This window comes from Borostomias antarcticus, assembly GCF_949987555.1.
Source record: "Borostomias antarcticus genome assembly, chromosome: 24".
Classification (NCBI taxonomy): domain Eukaryota; kingdom Metazoa; phylum Chordata; class Actinopteri; order Stomiiformes; family Stomiidae; genus Borostomias; species Borostomias antarcticus.
The window spans coordinates 2,914,650-2,934,531 of NC_140257.1; the positions used below are offsets into that span (position 1 = coordinate 2,914,650).

A 19,882-nucleotide genomic window follows, 5' to 3' on the forward strand; every position below is an offset into this window, starting at 1 on the left:
CCCTGAGCTTGAGGGTAAGAATTTACTGCCCTCCCCCCACTCTCTCTCTCTCTCTCTCTCTCTCTCTCTCTCTCTCTCTCTCTCTCTCTCTCCATGGTGCAGGTTTACCAGACTGCTGGTCACGTCAGAGGAGAGATTTATGGGTAATGCAGTTCTTTATGTGATTGGCCCCTTCAGGAAGTGACCTAATACAAACTTGGGGAGGGCATGAGAGGAGCCTGGGGCTGCGTTCAGAATCGCATACTTCTACTTCTTACTACCAGTACCTACTACAGCTGCCCTTAGAAAGTACTTCTTACTACCAGTACCTACTACAGCTGCCCTTAGAAAGTACTTCTTACTACCAGTACCTACTACAGCTGCCCTTAGAAAGTACGTACTTTGCAAGCAGTAGGCATCCAATTGGGACATACTACCTTGTCATAACATTGCGCCTTGAAATTTGCCCACATCCGTCGCTGTCCATAACGCGACATTCATCTACAGCTGTCACGACTCGCACATGTGACGCACATTTCCGCTGCGCACAGGATTGTGGGTCAGAATAGCCAGAAAAGCCTGCTGGCTTGCATACTGCAAAATACGACCGGATGTAGTAGGACATCCTGGTATTTTTGCCATACTGAATGTGGCATACTATGTATTGGGACATACTACGTCCTGTTTTGGCATACTATATAGTAGGGTAGTATGCGATTCAGAACGCGGCCTAGGAGAGGTGATAGGGCTCTGAGGAGACTATAGACTATAGACACTATAGACCATAGAGACTATAGACCATAGAGACATATACACAAATATAGTTTTTATTAAATCTGGACTATTGAAATTGAAAGAGCAAATTGAGTTACAGACACTGATAATTGTGCACAAGGCAAAAAGTAAAACATTAACAGTTACAAAAGTTGTTTGTTTTCACTTCAGAGAATGATGATCACAGAAGAAAATATGATTTTAAGCATCAGTATGCACAGACCACATTATGACAGATGTGTACTGCAGTGGTGGGTGTCAAACTATGGAACTCTTTGAATAATGAACTAAAGCACTGTAGCACAATATTTCAATTAACATTTTGTATAGATATAGAACATTCAGACTCTATGAAAATGCATAGTTGGGTTTTGACCTTGGATTATTATTCATGTATTATATATCTTATGCGTATATATGCTTGGTTTGGTTTATGTTGCATTGCGCTTGTTGGTGGAATGGGCTGACCATTAAGCAATGCTATGCTCATTTGAATAAGGGGGCAGGTAAAAATAAGATTTTATCTTCATCCTGCTCCTTCTCGATCATGGATGATGATGATGTGGAAATTGAAGCATTATTTGTTTCTTTAGTTGATACAATATACTCATCCATGTGAGAAATAAAAATACATTCATTCATTCATTCATATCAGACCTGTTTTGGTCCAGATGGGTAAAAGAGTCCCTTCCACTCATGCAAGAACGCCATATATATTCTATTGGTGGGATATTCTGAAATAATGATTAGGCTATAATTTCATTTGGTAATGGCTTGTGTGGTCATGTGGTAAATATTCCAGAAGGTGGCGCCACATGCCTCTGCTTTGACAGCAAGATCATTCTTTTGGATTTACCCTTTGTATAAAATGTGTTTGTGTGTAAATAAACCTGACTTATGTTATTCACGCAACACCTAAAAAAACTAAGCAGGCTACAATGAATGACTGTGCTCTCCTCCTGCCTGTTCGCCAGTGAAGTAGTAGGGAGGAGCTTGAGTGAAAAAAGAACGGCTCCCACAACTGCGAATCGGTTCCCATCGTTCGTTTTAAAGAGCCGTTCAAAAGAATCGGATCGTTCTTGAACGTCACGTCACTACTGTGCAGAGAGGAGCGCTGAGCTGATATAGGTTTCAACCGCAAGCAACGTAGGATATACCGCTATAATGCGAAAACATTTTCTTTTATTTCTGAGAGATCTAATTATGCTTTTTGACCTCAGTTATGACTGACCTTTTTTGGACTATTGACTATGATTAAGCCCGACACATTCATTCACAAATCCAGATCTTCAAACAAGCAACAAGCAATCAAATAAGTGGCCGCGCGTCAACCTTCTTTAAGCGTCCATTGAATTAGGCTTATTTGTTGTTGAAAGCTGTGACACTGAGATTTCTGGTTAGAAGGAAGCTCTAATATCAGGTCTAGTTCAGCAGTGGATTCAGAAACAGACCTGCAAACCTGAGAAGATAAAAGAAAACCGTTACAATGACCATCAGGCACAGTCAGTTGTAGTAGTTGGTGAAACTTTTCTGTGACAAGAGGAGTCTCACCTTAGCTAGCAGGCACCAGCATCCGCCCTGTGAAATAAACACAGAGAGGGTGAAGAGACAGAGGTGACACAATCACTATGTGATATTTCAACAAATAAATCAACATTGCTGCCACCATCCACTGAACACAGGAGCAGTATTCTTGAAAAATACATCTCTCAATGTATAAGTGAATCTTTCTAACATCATGATTATTTTACAGTGTGCTGCGTACATAACACACAGATGACTGTGAAGACTGGATGACTATGAAGACTGTACATGTTCTTGTCATGGAATTTAACACACAGTCTCAAGACTATTCAGATGCATACCCTTTCTATTCATCAAGTCCCCTGAAAACCCCTGGGTTTCAATCTCCCTTTATGATTATAAACACCCATTGTAATTGTAAACAGACTCCTCTGCTTCGCTCTTTTGTCCAAGTCAGACATGCCACACCTTGTCCTTCCTGCCCTGACTTGGACCTTTGTCTATATTCAAAGTATATTCAAAGTAAGTTTGCATCCCCCGCCCACTGGGTGATATCCGACTCAGCCAATCAAATGACACCTAATACCTCGTTGGTTTTGAAGCAATATAAGGGGCAGTCTGGCGATCTGACTTTCACTTCTTCTCTGATAGAATCACGCTGTGTTTTTACTATTTTGAAGTCCGTTTGCAACCGTATTGTTTCTTAATAAACCTGACTGAACATATTTTGAGCGAACCCAAGCTTTGGCAAGTACTCTCATTTTTCAAGCAACTACAATTGGCGACGGGGATGGGATTCGACTGCGGTGAGATTCGCCTGGAGTGGAACCGAGGGACGCAGACGTGCGGAAGCGGTAGCCGCTTTGGGAAGCTTCTCTCGTTGCGTCTATGCGCATTGCTTTTGGAGAGGCCCCGCCGTTGGTTTCACTCGGCAAAACTCACGGTACGTTGACAAATCCTTTTATGCTTGTTATTTGCCTTGGTTTCGGTTCAGCTTGTTGGTCTAGATTATTGAAAACAGAAACCCCAGCGTGGGTATTTTAGTACTATAAGTAAGTAACTATCCAAGGAGATGTGAACAGCAATAGATTGTATATCGTATTGTCTTTTGGCTTCGTCCTTGTTTCGTTACGAGGGTATCAGCTGTTCAAGTGAGAGTTCGGCACAGAACAGGCTTTCCTTTTGGCCGGTCGCGGAGAGTTTTAACCGCGAGCACGTTGAGAGAGTTTTTGCTCAACGGAGATATAGCTACAGGCGTGATTGAGAGTTTTGCAAATCCGCGTTTCTGGTAGAGATTTGACCAGAGGGGCTGTACATATTTGGTAGGATCTAGACATCATGGTTTAGCCTGGACCAAATTGCTAGTGCAGCCGAGAGTGTTTTGTTGTAAACGTGGGCCTTTGTTTCTTTGTTCTGCGTTAAGTCGTATGTACGTCATTTTTGGTCGTCTTTTGGTCGGTCTTTGTGTTTGCGTCCCCGTGCGAGTTTTGCTGTCTTTCTTTATTGTATGTGCACGGGATTGTTAGTCTGCTATGTTTACTGTTTGAACTTCAGCTCTGTCTTGTATGTGTTTGTTTAAGCGCTGTATATATACATTTTTTTTCAGGTAACAGTACTGTTTATTTTTTTGCCGACACTGGTTTTAAGGGCCGTAAATCGTAACTGCTATAGTGAGTAGTCTGAGAGACGTTCATCTCCGTGTTACGAAGGAGTGTAGGAGAGTGTTTTTTTTTTTGGTTTGTTTTTCCGTAAGCGATTTTGGTGCAAAATGGGTGCCGTTACTAGCTCGCCACTTGATATTCTCAAATTGTCTGGTCCGGCTAAAATTGTTGCGCTAAAATATTCTGCCAGTGCCTGTTGGCAAATTCAGCTCTGGGCTAAACATAGCAGTTTTCCGTCTCCATCTGGTACTCTTAGCGTTAAAGCTTTGGCCAACATTAGAGTTCAACTGCAAGCATTTGAGAAGACAAAGTTGGGTAAGAAAAGTGGAAATGCTATCGATTGGGCAGCGTTTAAAATTTGGGAGTCAGTAGCACGGGAAGGGTTTTTGAAGTCAGAGAAAAGATACAGTGAAACTATACAGCCAACGGCGTCTCCGCCGCTTCCCCCAGTGAATCACTCTGACCTAGACTTCTGTCCCTCGACTCGTTGCGCCGTGATCCCACCTCCTAACAATGCCCCCGCCATTATTAGCCACGTCCCTTCTCTCTCTGCCGTATCCCCTCCCAGTATTGCCTCTGCACCTCACATGCAGGCGCCTCCGCAATACGAATTAAATGCGCCCCTTTCCCCCGACCGGAGCGTACCTCCAGGACCACCCTCTTCTCCCGTCCATTCTATAGCTCTGTCGACTAGATGTCACACAAAGCAAGAGCAGGACAGGAAGAAAGAATTGGCTAGAGCCATAGTTGAGGCTAAGTTAAATTTGGAACAACTACAAATAGCTAGTAATAGTCTGGAGGAACCGCAACTCCTAGCCCCAATGGTACGATGTCCGAACCCTAATCCCCGACCGTCTCAGACAGATGATGCAGATGGCCACGAGGCCTGGACCCCTGAAATCAGGGTGTACAGACCGTGGCGTTCAGACGAACTTCGTGATGTTGCTAAAACGTTGCCCGATCCAACCAAAGACATTGACGAGTTTGAAACTCTTTTTAACAGTTTAGTTCGTATGTATGAGCCTCACGCAGAGGAAATCGCCATGATCATGAGACAATGCCTTGGGCTCAAATGGGTGGATGTGAAACATCCGTTTGACATTACATTGCCTTTTTCTCATGCCGATTTCGCTGACCAAAATGCTGCGCTGTTGAACAGAATCAAAACTCGTTTCCCAAAGAAAATGGATTGGGACCGTATCACATACTGTAAACAACAAACCGATGAGCAGTTCGAGAAATTTTGGGAAAGACTGGAATCAGTCTTTGCGTCACACAGTGGCATGGACAAAGAGAATGCCGATTATAAGAAAATTCTAAAACAACAGTTGATGAATAACTCTCTCTCCTCTTTGTCTGACCAAGTTAGGATGTGTTGCCACACCTGGGAGTCAACTTCGCTCGAGGAAGTTGTTGACCATTTCCGGTATGCGGAGCGGCTTCGCGTTCACATTGAACAAAGGGAGGCGAAAGAACTTAAGTTAGGTACAGCGAAGTTACAAGCCGCTCAACTGGAACAGATAGAAAACCAGTCCGAGAGATCAGAGAGGGAACAACGACCACAGGGTCGTCACATGAACAGAAATAGCAGGCATAGTAACAGAATGGATTACAGGAGGAAACCAAGGGAGGGAAACGAAAACAGAGACAGAACTGACGCGTGTTTTCATTGTGGTAAAATTGGTCACTGGATAAAAGACTGTCACAGTTACAACAGGAAAAAGGAGAGAAAGAATCCTGCAACCTGGGGTTCGGCGCCACCTGCTGGAATTTCCCTGAACAACCCACAGCAACAGTCATGACTAGGCCAGGAACAGACAGAGAGTTTTGCTGAGGGACCGTCAGATAGTACAGCTGTACAGGATAAAGAGAAGGTTGTTCATATTTGTCAATACCTTAATCTGCATACAACACCGTCCGAGCTTCCAGTAGTAACTTTAGAAGTTAATGGAGAGCAACTCATGTTTTTAGCTGACACCGGCGCACACTCATCAGTCTTAAGCTCCTCAAAAATTAATGTTGTTCCTAAACTAACAAATGAAGTGGCAAAGACCATTGGTGCAGCAGGTATTGAAAAATCTGAGAGAATGACTACGTCACTTCCTGTTGTGTTGGATGATGCTGAATTCCAACACCAATTTATCTATTCTCATTGTTGTCCCGTCAACCTAATGGGAAGAGATCTGCTGTGCAAACTAGGGTTTCAGATGTGCTGTGACTCAAATGGGGTCACCATTATCCGGCCTAAACAGGTAACACCACTGCGCGACCTCATGTTTATAGAACATATGACAAGTTGGACATATTCCTGGAACATTGAAAATAATGATCAGATGTCACTCCAACGTTCTAAGCTGTTCTCAAAAATTAACTCCTGTTATTCATATGACACCCCCCTCACACCACAGACTTCATTACACTGCACTGCAAATGTATCCCCACTACAACAAGATCATGATTTTGAGAAAGTCTGGTTACAACCACAAAGTAGTGAGGTTCTTGAATGTGCTATGCTGTATGTAGATCCTGACCATGCAGCTCTCTCTGTGTGTCTGACAGAGACACAGAAACAGCTGTATGATGAAAAACAAGGTGTCCCACACATTTCACTGGGTGTCTCTGAGTTTGTTACCAAGGAGGAGACAGGCATGTGGCTGCAGACGGCAATGGAAGCTACTGACTGGGTTGGAGATCCACACCAAGTAAGATACTCTCCAACAACAGGGGTAAGCTGCTTCCCTTTTAAATGGCTGACACCTGTGGTACGTGGAATGGAAGGTCAACGCCTCAACCCCACGTTTGTCCAAATTCCTTCTGACAACATAGAAAGTCCATCTGTGTTGCAGGGGGTGCCCGACTCATTGTGGGCCAGAGATAAGTTTGATATAGGCAGGATTAAGAATGTCAACCCAGTAGTCGTCAGCCCAAAGGGAACATTCCGTCCAAGACGTGCCCAGTATCCTCTGAGTAAAGAGGCAGAGGAGGGAATTGCTAAGGTTCACGCCTCTTTATTAGAAAGAGGTGCTATTGTTGAGATTGACAGCTCACCTTGCAACACCCCTATTCTGCCTGTGAGGAAGGCTTCAGGTGAATGGAGATTTGTTCAAGATTTGAGAATTGTTAATGAGGCTGTCCATGCTAGAACAGCCCTTGTTCCGAACCCTGTTACCATTCTGTCATCCATACCTGCCACAGCTACACATTTTAGTGTTATTGATTTGAGTAATGCGTTTTTCTCTATCCCTGTTCACCCTGACTCCAGAGAGTGGTTCGCGTTCACCTTTCAAGGACGGAGTTATACCTGGTGTGTAATGCCTCAGGGATATGTGGACTCTCCAACCATCTTTAATGTCGAGTTGGCACGGAACCTAGAAGGATTCATCCCGCCAAAAGGCAGCACTCTCATTCAATACATGGATGACCTTCTTCTTGCCAGTAGAAACAAGGAGTCATGTATTGAGGATACAAGAGCGCTGTTGTTTTTCCTTGCAGAAAATGGCCACAAGGTGTCTAAAAGCAAAATCCAGTTAGTATGTGAGCAGGTCAAATACCTTGGTCACTTAATAACAAAAGATGGAAAGACACTGGGGACTGACCGTGTTAAAGTAATTCTTACACTTCCCCTGCCCACAACCAAAAAACAGATGATGTCACTGCTTGGGACTGTAGGTTACTGCCGAGCTTGGATTCCTGACTTTGCAGAGATAACACAGCCGCTATCTGACTTAGCTCATGGACAGAAATTAGCTCCCTCAGACAAAATCACATGGACTGACGAAGCCAGACTGGCTTTAACGACACTTAAACAAAGACTGTCCACAGCACCCTGTCTAGGTATCCCTGACTATGACAAGACCTTCCACCTGTTCACGAACGAGAGGGAAGGTTACATGGCAGCAGTATTAGCACAGAAGCATGGAGATAGGTACAGACCAGTAGCCTATTACTCAAAAAGACTTGACTCTGTTGTTAGAGGACTCGTGTCCTGCTTGAGATCAGTGGCAGCTACTACTGAGGCTGTATTGAGTTCTGTAGACCTAGTAGCACTGCGGCCGCTGGTAGTCCATGTACCGCATGCTGTGTCTGCTCTTCTTTTACAGGCAAAGACATCGCACCTGCACCCAGCAAGATTGTTGCATTACCAGAATGTACTGTTGACTATGTCTAATCTTACACTTCAAAGATGCACTATACTTAACCCAGCAACTCTGCTTCCGACTCCAGAAGACGGGGAACCGCATGACTGTGTGGCTATAGTAGAGGAGGTCAATAAGCCACGCTCAGACCTCACTGATGTTCCTCTCTCTAACCCTGATTTTGAGCTTTTTGTGGACGGATCAGCCCAGCGGTCGACAATAGGTCAACCACTTGTCGCATATGCAGTCACAACATTAGATGGAGTTTTAGAATCAGCAAAACTCCCACAACACCTTTCAGCGCAAGCAGCTGAATTGTTCGCTCTGACCAGAGCTTGTATAATAGCAAGTGGAAAGTCTGCAACCATTTACACAGACAGTAGTTATGCTTTTGGAGTTGTGCATGACTTCGGCTCCCTTTGGCGAAACCGTGGGTTCCTCACGTCAACTGGTAAACCTATTGCACACCATGTGTTGATCAACAACCTTCTAGAAGCTATGCTTTTACCATCTAGCCTAGCAGTGTGTAAATGCCAAGCTCATGTTAAAAGCTCTGATCCTGTCTCTGTGGGTAACTCGACTGCTGACCTCGCTGCAAAAGCTGCGGCTGTCTCTGCTTCCTCCCCTGTGCTTTCTATGCTCTCTGTACCATCCACAGACCCTGACAAGACTCCTCCACTGTCCCTGGCAGACATTTCTGACCTACAAGAATCTGCTCCACCTGCGGAGAAGAAGAAATGGAGGAATAAGTGCACATTCCACAACCAAACTAACCTGTATCTAGGGCCTAATGACAAACCTGTACTACCTCGTTCATGTTTTCATTATGCTTTCAAACTAGCCCACGGGCCAGATCATGTTTCAAAAACAGGGGTGGCGGAGGACGTTAACAGGTATTGGTATGCACCAGGGTTCACGGTTTTTGCAGAACAAAACTGTGCCAAATGCATCATATGCATGCAAAACAATGTTGGAAAAGGGATAAAAATGGAACTGTCAGCACATCCTCGGCCAAGTGGGCCATGGGAACATGTTATGATGGATTTTATTGAACTCTCTCCATGCCAGGGGTACAAATATTGCCTAGTGTTAACTGATGTTTTCTCCAAATGGACTGAGGTATTTCCTTGCAGGCATGCCTCAGCGTTGTCAGTGGCAAAGAGTCTCCTGAGAGAGATCATTCCAAGATGGGGCCTGCCAACCAAAATCTCCTCAGATCGAGGGAGCCATTTTGTAAATAGTGTCATTCAGGAAATCTGCAATAGCCTACAGATTAACCTTAGAACGCATTGTAGCTATCATCCAGCAAGTGCTGGAATAGTGGAGAGAGCTAATCAAACTCTGAAAGTAAAGCTCACCAAGCTGATGGCAGAGACAGGTCTGTCATGGATGAAAGTTCTACCTCTGGCACTCATGTACATGAGAGGGAGACCGCACCAGACCACAGGGCTGGCTCCATATGAAGTCCTTACTGGTCGACCTATGAAAATGACTAACACACCGTTTCCCCAAAATAAGATTAGTCTCATGTCATGTGAAGATGATATGATACAATATTGTCTTGCACTGAATAACATTCTAAAAAATGTCTTCACCAGAGTGAGGACCGCCATTCCTGAGGCTAAGGAGGGTTTCCTGCATCACATCTCTCCTGGGGATTGGATCCTGGTCCGCGACCACAGACGAAAGAGCTGGAACTCGCCGAGGTGGCTTGGGCCGTACCAGGTTCTACTCACCACGCAGACAGCGGTCAAAGTAGCTGAGAGGACTTCGTGGATCCACGCAAGCCATTGCCGACGGGTCAAAGCAGCAGACGACGGTCCACCAGGAGATCGCCAACACCAGGAGGATGCAGCTGAACCAGAGGGCTAAAAGGCCAAAACCATGGGCCATCACACTGTCCTCTCCTCTGACGAGAAAGCGGAGGAAAAATGACCTTGCTGGTCACCTCCTTCTACTGGTCGTTATGATGGCAACATGGAGAAACACCACAGCCTTGACCTCACAAGATGCACCACACACGCACACACACCTGCACACACTGCAACTAACATTGAACAAAACTGATTCAAACAACGCAACATTGAAGTTGCGATCCAGAAGAGAAGACGCCTTGCATTCCCCAGTAACATTCTATTGCCCAAAAGAGAAGTGTCACCTACATGACTGTTGGATTTACACTGTGAACAAGAATGACTGGACTCTGTTACACTCTACAGATGTCAAAATCCAAGACGATGAGAAGTTCCTTGGATCTACCCTGGTGACTCTGACCAATGCTGATTGGAGAATGCCATATTGGTGTGTTTTAAGCAGAGATGTGATTAATGTAGCTCGAAGCAGAAACTATGGTGCTGATATTTGCAAACCTGTCCCAGATTATCCCTCTACTATGGTAGTTAATTGTAACCAGTATTTAACCAGGTCATCCAACTCAGATCGGAAGACCCATCCTAACACTGCTATAAGTATGGTACGGGAATTTGCATCCAAAATGGATTATGATGATTGTTGGATTTGTCAACAGGTCCCCTCTAGTACAACATCACCTATCCTATATCCTATTCCCTTAACAAAGGCTGAGTGGTTACAATATGACTGGCAAGGGTTAGCAACCCATACATTCTCCACTAGGGAACAAGTCTCATCTTGTCAATTTCATGCAGGAGTAGATAGATTAATTAATTCCTACGACGGTATAGAGAATAGCATTTTAACAGAGTTAACTATGCAGGTCAATCAACACCAGAAACCAACAGAATTTACTCGACTAGAACTAGCTAGAGTTATACATTTTTCCAGAGTACCCGGACCCCAGTTAATTCATAATATTCAAGCTGTCTTCACACAGATATATACAGTTCCTTTAACTGCACAGTTAGTGTGTACTGGCTTATCCACAACTGTAGAATGGAGAAATTCAATTGTATTTTCCGGATTAAAATGTCAGATTATTGATTGTTTTGTCCAGTCTCAGAGAAAACTATTCAATCAAACTAATCTTAGAGTTCAAACAAACACTGATCAATTCAAAATCGTCCCTCTCCAGAAGGTAACAGGTTGTATTGACGTTTTTAGGAAGAATTTAGACTCAGCCATTACTGATTTAGGAACCAGCTCTTGTATAGACCCAGTTTTTGAGTATCTGTATCGAGGCAAGGAAATAGAACTCCCTGAAGGCATTTTCCTAGTCTGTGGAAACACCGCATACTCTAAACTACCTGAAGATAGTATGGGACGTTGTTATTTAGCTCATTTAATTCCTATGATCAGGAAAGTTACTCAGGAAGAGATGACAGTACTCCACAAACAAACTACTATTAGACATCGTAGGAACCTCGCAATTTTCAATGCGGCACTAGGAGTAATGATTCCTAGTTATGGTTTTCTTCAGAATAATGCTGAAATACAAATTTTATCGTATGTCCTACAAGAACACATAAATGCATCTGATAGAGTTATTTCTGCCCTTGGCCAAGAGGTAAATGAAATAAAGAAAGTTGTTCTCCAGAATAGGTTCGCATTAGATACAATCCTAGCCTCTCAAGGAGGTACATGTGCAATCGTAGGGAGTGAATGCTGTTCTTACATTTCTGACCCAAACGTCACACTAGCTGAATTTCATGAAGCAAACAAAAGAGGACTTGAGACCTTAAACCAATTACATACCTGGGATATTTGGGGACAGGTTGATAATGCATTTTCAGGTTTTGGAAATATTTTTAGGACTATTATTATTGTTCTGGTGTGTATTATTTTTGGGTTCATTATCATTTCAGTGATTATCAAATGTGCTACAAAGTGTTTAGTGGATATTCCAGCTCAGGCACTAATGGTCCAGACTTCAATACCTGGCGGAGAAGTAGATGACCCCTTTGAAAATTATCTCGACGAAATGCATAATATCTATCTACAGGATTTATAATGTTTTGAAACATGAGCTGACCTTGTTTTCTGTCAAATTTCTGAAACAAGGAGTTTGGTGTGTGATTTGCATGTAGAAAGAAAATAATCTATTCTTGTTCTTGCTCCACCTAGTGGAGAGATTGCTTCCTTTCCACATGTATAGCATAGAGTTTTTGAAATTTCTGTTATAATTGATTATTTTTTTGATTTTTTTTCTCTTCTTTAATTTTTTTTCGTTGTATTTTTTTTTGATTATGCTTATTTTTATCTGATGTATATCTTTTATGTGGCTGTTCAGCCACAGATGTGGGAGTTGTCATGGAATTTAACACACAGTCTCAAGACTATTCAGATGCATACCCTTTCTATTCATCAAGTCCCCTGAAAACCCCTGGGTTTCAATCTCCCTTTATGATTATAAACACCCATTGTAATTGTAAACAGACTCCTCTGCTTCGCTCTTTTGTCCAAGTCAGACATGCCACACCTTGTCCTTCCTGCCCTGACTTGGACCTTTGTCTATATTCAAAGTATATTCAAAGTAAGTTTGCATCCCCCGCCCACTGGGTGATATCCGACTCAGCCAATCAAATGACACCTAATACCTCGTTGGTTTTGAAGCAATATAAGGGGCAGTCTGGCGATCTGACTTTCACTTCTTCTCTGATAGAATCACGCTGTGTTTTTACTATTTTGAAGTCCGTTTGCAACCGTATTGTTTCTTAATAAACCTGACTGAACATATTTTGAGCGAACCCAAGCTTTGGCAAGTACTCTCATTTTTCAAGCAACTACATTCTCTACACACAGATGACTATGAAGACTGTACATGTTCTCTACACACAGCTGATGACTCACCATTGGATTTCTTCTTCTGGTAGTAGATGAGTCCAGCCAGTGCAAAGACCAGTCCCAGCACCAGCCCAGACGCCCCGATGGCGATCTTATTCCTCTCAGACTCAGGCAGGGACGGGTCTGTCAAGGAGAAATGACCCTTCTGTTAGCATGTGATGACACTGTAGCTGTCCTGTATGTAGCTTCTGACAGACCACCATCTATCATACGCTAGCACACACAGTCACAGTCAGGGTCATTCAGGTACCCAGCCACAACACAGCACTCGTACCCTGCTCACCTGAACTCACCCCAGTACACCATGACAACACCCTAACAACAGCTGAGCAGTGAACTCACCCTAGTACACCATGACAACACCCTAACAACAGCTGAGCAGTGAACTCACCCTAGTACACCATGACAACACCCTAACAACAGCTGAGCAGTGAACTCACCCTAGTACACCATGACAACACCCTAACAACAGCTGAGCAGTGAACTCACCCTAGTACACCATGACAACACCCAAACAACAGCTGGACAGTGAACTCACCCTAGTACACCATGACAACACCCTAACAACAGATGAACAGTTAACTCACTCTAGTACACCATGACAACACCCTAACAACAGCTGAGCAGTGAACTCACCCTAGTACACCATGACAACACCCTAACAACAGCTGAACAGTGAACTCACCCTAGTACACCATGACAACACCCTAACAACAGCTGAGCAGTGAACTCACCCTAGTACACCATGACAACACCCTAACAACAGCTGGACAGTGAACTCACCCTAGTACACCATGACAACACCCTAACAACAGCTGAACAGTGAACTCACCCTAGTACACCATGACAACACCCTAACAACAGCTGAACAGTGAACTCACCCTAGTACACCATGACAACACCCTAACAACAGCTGGACAGTGAACTCACCCCAGTGCTTCACGAGGGGTCTGTCCAGGCTGGCGTGCTCCACCATGCAGGAGATCTTCTCCCCGGATCTGGGCGTGTACTCCAGTTGGGAGTGGAACTGGTAGTACCAGTCACCGTTGACCGACTCCTCAGTGGAGATCACGTCTGAGGTCACTTCCTGTCCATCCCTCTTCCAGGTCACTCTGATCTTTTTGGGGTAGAAGCAAGCCCCCAGGATCAGCTTGGCGCATTGAAGCCACCATGGGCTTTCAGGCCAAGCCCGGTATTGCACGGCATGCGGCCCAAGAACCCTTATTTCCCATGTTAGTGGATGATGATAGATAGGGCTAGAAAAGGAAAACAAAATTTTTCTGGGTATCATTCAGCATCAGAGACCAATCTTATCAATATAAACTTTTAGTTTTAGGGGTTTTGGGGTTTTTGAAGCCACCAATACCTGTATTGAGCCATTTAAACATGTGCTGTGCACGAGCCTCGGGGACGCGCTGGTCGCGCGTTCGTGAGTCCTGCGAGCTCGGGAAAGCACGTGACCATAGGAAGACCCGCCCTACTCTGCCTCTGATTGGATAGGAAGTCATGTAATGACGTCGCTAACATTTGCTATGCTTTTAGCAATGAAGCTTATGATCATGCTAATCAGAACGTATGTCTATGATGCAAATGATCATGACATGTGGTTACTTTAGGACATCGTTGGAAAAGATCTAGAGGGTAAGTGGGTCAATGTTGAATAACTTAGCTAACATTATCTAATGTTACATTTCTTTATATTAACATCAACTATATTGATAGGCTAGGGAGCTATGCTAACGGTAGCTAATGCTAACGGCTTAGGGTTAACGTTACGTTCGGAGGTCTCAGATGTATTTCAATTTTAACAATGTTGAGCATGATCAATGTGACATTGTTCATACATTGATTACAGTCTGTAATCTTGTCTGGCATTATTTAGCTATAGTGGGCTGATGCTTGCTGCTGCTACTATAGCATTTGCCACATTATACATCAAATTAATCAAGCATAGTGTTATTACCTGAAGGCATTATTACCATTGCAAGTAAGCATGCCATGTATATGCCATGCCTGGAAATCAAATTAATAGTGTAATTATTCCCCATCATAGCTCATTGTACACTGATATAATCATTCTCCTTGCCTTTGCTAATACTCATCTCTTTTATCAAACTTTGTGCTAGGAAAGAAATCTGGCTGTGATTCGTCACTAGTGCTCATCCAGGCTGTTGTCATCTCCCGCCTGGACTCCTGCAACTCCCTACTTGCTGCCATCCTGCAGCGTTGGCCATCAGACTCCTGGAGAAAGCTGCTGCTAATCCCGTGTTCAACGGCCCCATGCTCTTCCACACAACTTCCCTACTCCTATATGTATAGTCTATATGTTTTTACGTGTTTCTTTACATGTCTTTACATGTGTATTTGTCAGGGTTTGTCTGTTAGTGATTGTCGTGTCCCCACTCTTGGCCTGCACCTTGACGTGGTGAGTGGGCTTTAAACCAAGCCAGGCCTTTTATAGTTGTGTTTTGTGTTTTTCTGTTTGCTTAAGTGTCTAATATTGAAGGTACAAAACCTTTAAAAAAGAAAAGAAAAAAGAAGCCCCTTCCTTCCCATAAAATTCCTGCGATTGTAACAGGTGTATTGATTCCACCACACTTGCCCACACTGGGTTCAAACCCGGGTCCTCTGACTTAGGAACGCACCCACCTTTCTAGAACACTGCCACCAGCTATCCCAATGAAAAGCTAGCGAATCAATTGTGCACATGGGCAGTACTAATACTGAGGACAGAGTTTAAACCAGTTCAACCAGATATTCACTGAGCCTGATGGGCACCTGCCAGCTAAAAAACCTAGTACTGTCACCCTCGACTTCTGCTGCGCCTGTATCCAGCCATAGGGGCTGATTATTTATAATGATGTTGGTGAAGTTTAAAACCTTATTTACACATAGTGTTTGCTGTTTTAAAAGATAAATGCAGTGATATGAGGCGCCACCTATTGGTGAGGACAAAATCATTTTTTGACTGACTAGATGAGATAATGAATTCCTGATGTGCATAATGATGTCACTAAATCCCACTGTGATTGCTTTTTCAGTCAGTGAACAGGAAGCAGAGCAACCCCTCTGTGTTCGATCACCTGATAGAAGAACCTCCTAGGTGAGACCACACTACAGTACGTTGCTCCAGTAAACATATGAAGACCCAGACGTATTTAAGCTGTCTTGTCTAATTTGAGCTGTCTTGTGAAGTCCCTGTTTTTCACATACTCCCCCCAACCCCCCCCCCCCCACCTACAGATGTGTAGTGCTCTGATCTACAGTCCCCCAAGTACAGGCAAGACCCCAGTGGCGCGGGTGCAGACTAACGAGTGTAGGCAGGGAAACACAAAGGTGTCTATAAGGAAAGGAGCTGACTGCCTTAGCAAGTGGGTTGGTGAATCAGAACACATAATCAGCTCTGCCTTCTCTTTGACCAGGTTAGCCAATGGGGCAACTGTGGCGGTTGGGGGAGGGGGGTATAATTATTGGACAGGACACCTGACCATCATCCTCAGTGTTGACTGAGAGCTTGTGATGGCTGTTTGTTGGTCTCTCCCCAGGTCAACCTAATGAGACCCTCCTTCATCTTCTTCAACAAGATAGACCGGCTGTCCCCAGTATGCTCCAGCAGACAGGACCAGATACACAGGTGAGGCCTGTCTGTCACGGAGCCACCGCCTCGCTCCGCCTCTGGTGTAACTCGGTTCTTTAGCTTGGCTGCGTACTTGATTGATGTTGCACATGGGCGATTGGAACTAAACTAACCTTGCGTTGCATTTGTCTCTCTCTCTCTGGCTCTATCGTGTCCACTCTGCTGGCGCTGATGGATGGGTTGGACAGTCAAGGGGAGCCAGTGGTCCAGTTCCTGTTCATGCTTGGTTGTTGCCTACTCACCTTCCCATCTCCTGCATCACCTGCCACCTGTCTCCACTCTGCCCAGCTGCACCTCATCCCTCATTACTCTTAGCATTAATACCAGTCAATTTCCCTTGGTTCTCTGTAAGATCATCCAGTCATCTACCAAGTCTGCTCAGCTCTTCTGTCTGCCATATTTTGAAGTTGTTTATTGAAATTGAGTTAAAGTAGTTTGTATGGGTCAAGCATCCTCCAGTTTGTATGACTCAAGATCTGTTTACTGCCATGTATATGGTTCACACATACTAGAAATTTGACTAGGGTTAAGGCATACACTGGTGACATGTTTTTAATTGTTTTGTGATCACTGTCTTTGTGATATTTTCTGATGACCAAGCCTTTGATCTAAGCAGAGCCTTAGCACATTATGGAGGAACCATGTCCCTTTCTTTTACCGATCCCTGAGAGCAAGACCTGTGAATGTCCTGAACAGTGTGGTGGCCACATTTGTTGGGAATTTGGGTGGAAACAGTGTGGAACATCATTGCATAGTTTGACTGCCATTTCATACCAACATTAAGAGAAAGTGGAGAAGTAGGCTATACCTAGAAAATACTATAGTTGTGCAATTCGTTTGTACAGTCTAGTAGTTAAATGGTTAAAAATGGGCAAGCAATAACATTGGAGGGAAATGTATACTGACACTGATGATTGTTTCAGAAATGGTCTGAGACAAAATAATGAAATGTTATACATCAGTATTGTGAAACACTGAACATATTTTAATGACTGACAAGGAGAGAGGAAACAGTCCAAGTTAATCAATAATAACTAGGCTCACTATGAACAGTGTGTATTATTGGCTCTGTTCTGACATCAGTGCACAGTTCATTCCACCACTGTGAGGCCAGGACAGAAAAAAGCCATGGCCACGCAAATCTGCCGTAGGGGGGCTTGGAGCAACTGGGGAACCAATCACCTCAAGGCAGCAGAGCTTGACCACAGCCTGGAGGTCGGAGGGAGCTGTTCATTTGCCCTGTAGGCTCGAACCACAGTCCTAAACTGGATGGGACAGCGCAGGGAGCCAGTGCAGAGAACAGAGTAGGGAAGTTTTGTGGAAGAGCATGGGGCTGTTGAACACCAGGTCAGCAGCAGCTTTCTCCAGGAGTCTGATGGCCAACGCTGCAGGATGGCAGCAAGTAGGGAGTTGCAGGAGTCCAGGCGGGAGATGACAACAGCCTGGATGAGCACTAGCGACGAATCACAGCCAGATTTCTTTCCTAGCACAAAGTTTGATAAAAGAGATGAGTATTAGCAAAGGCAAGGAGAATGATTATATCAGTGTACAATGAGCTATGATGGGGAATAATTACACTATTAATTTGATTTCCAGGCATGGCATATACATGGCATGCTTACTTGCAATGGTAATAATGCCTTCAGGTAATAACACTATGCTTGATTAATTTGATGTATAATGTGGCAAATGCTATAGTAGCAGCAGCAAGCATCAGCCCACTATAGCTAAATAATGCCAGACAAGATTACAGACTGTAATCAATGTATGAACAATGTCACATTGATCATGCTCAACATTGTTAAAATTGAAATACATCTGAGACCTCCGAACGTAACGTTAGCATTAACTAACTAACGTTAACCCTAAGCCGTTAGCATTAGCTACCGTTAGCATAGCTCCCTAGCCTATCAATATAGTTGATGTTAATATAAAGAAATGTAACATTAGGTAATGTTAGCTAAGTTATTCAACATTGACCCACTTACCCTCTAGATCTTTTCCAACGATGTCCTAAAGTAACCACATGTCATGATCATTTGCATCATAGACATACGTTCTGATTAGCATGATCATAAGCTTCATTGCTAAAAGCATAGCAAATGTTAGCGACGTCATTACATGACTTCCTATCCAATCAGAGGCAGAGTAGGGCGGGTCTTCCTATGGTCACGTGCTTTCCCGAGCTCGCAGGACTCACGAACGCGCGACCAGCGCGTCCCCGAGGCTCGTGCACAGCACATGTTTAAATGGCTCAATACAGGTATTGGTGGCTTCAAAAACCCCAAAACCCCTAAAACTAAAAGTTTATATTGATAAGATTGGTCTCTGATGCTGAATGATACCCAGAAAAATTTTGTTTTCCTTTTCTAGCCCTATCTATCATCATCCACTAACATGGGAAATAAGGGTTCTTGGGCCGCATGCCTTGATTTGACTTGCAATACCGGGCTTTGGCCACTACGTCAAATGGCTTCATGCGCCGGTGAGCAACTTTCATTGAAATTAATAGGCAGCCATTTTCAATGCCGTCTCCAGTTATATTATACCTCCATGGGTAGAAGTCATAGGCGCTGCACACCAGCATGGCAGGGTGTCTGCCACTAGAGGGGGTCACTGAGAGAAGTTTGACAGAGGGCTCCACTGATAGTGGAGGAAAAACAGCAACACATTAGTTCATATAACACTATCATTCATATCATATTGATCAGGGTTCTGTTCTCTATTAATTCAGGATCAACTTGACCTAAAAATTAGATAAACATTGTGGACTGTGATTATTGGTCTTTAATATGTCTACTCTATTATTGGTCTTTAATATATATACTGTATTATTGATCTTTAATATGTCTACTCTATTATTGGTCTTTAATATGTCTACTCTATTATTGATCTTTAATATCTCTACTCTATTATTGGTCTTTAATATGTCTACTCTATTATTGATCTTTAATATAACTGTGTAGATTCATCATGTTTGTTTCTAGATCTCTCTCAGTCCCAGAGGTGACCAGTAATGCAGTCCACCAGTTCTGAATGGTGAAAAACAATATCATCCTCCCATCCCACAAGATGAAAACATCATCATTTAATCATCATCAGGTCAATGTTGCTTTATATCCACCAGACAGAAGCTTCATTACAGGTTTTGTAGTGAACAGATGAAAGAGGTGTCGTATCATCTGGTGAGTGAGAGATGTGATGTTGTTGTGGTGAGGAGGGCAGCTCACCTGTCTTCTCCAGTACGGCAGAGAGGTGGAGCTCAGCGCTGGGCTTGCAGAAACTCTCCAGCTCCCCTCGCCGACGAGCCAGGATAGCAGGATTATCATTATAGATCTTAGCATTATGCAGACCATGCTCAGTGTATCCCTCATACCTGCCCTTAGTGCTGTTGAACCTCATGAACTCAATCT

General features: G+C 43.8%; 1 protein-coding gene across 1 annotated transcript; it reads right to left on the reverse strand.

The window, feature by feature from the left end:
* Window positions 1-2,305: 2,305 nt before the first annotated feature.
* On the reverse strand, window positions 2,306-19,871 carry LOC311325224 (HLA class II histocompatibility antigen, DR beta 4 chain-like; the record flags this gene model as incomplete). The annotated part of the gene is made up of 5 exons (XM_084457892.1): window positions 2,306-2,331; window positions 12,839-12,955; window positions 13,763-13,929; window positions 19,019-19,112; window positions 19,700-19,871. The coding sequence occupies 5 exons, from the start codon at window positions 19,869-19,871 to the stop codon at window positions 2,306-2,308; spliced, it is 576 nt and encodes a 191-aa protein (XP_084314018.1).
* Window positions 19,872-19,882: the final 11 nt, after the last annotated feature.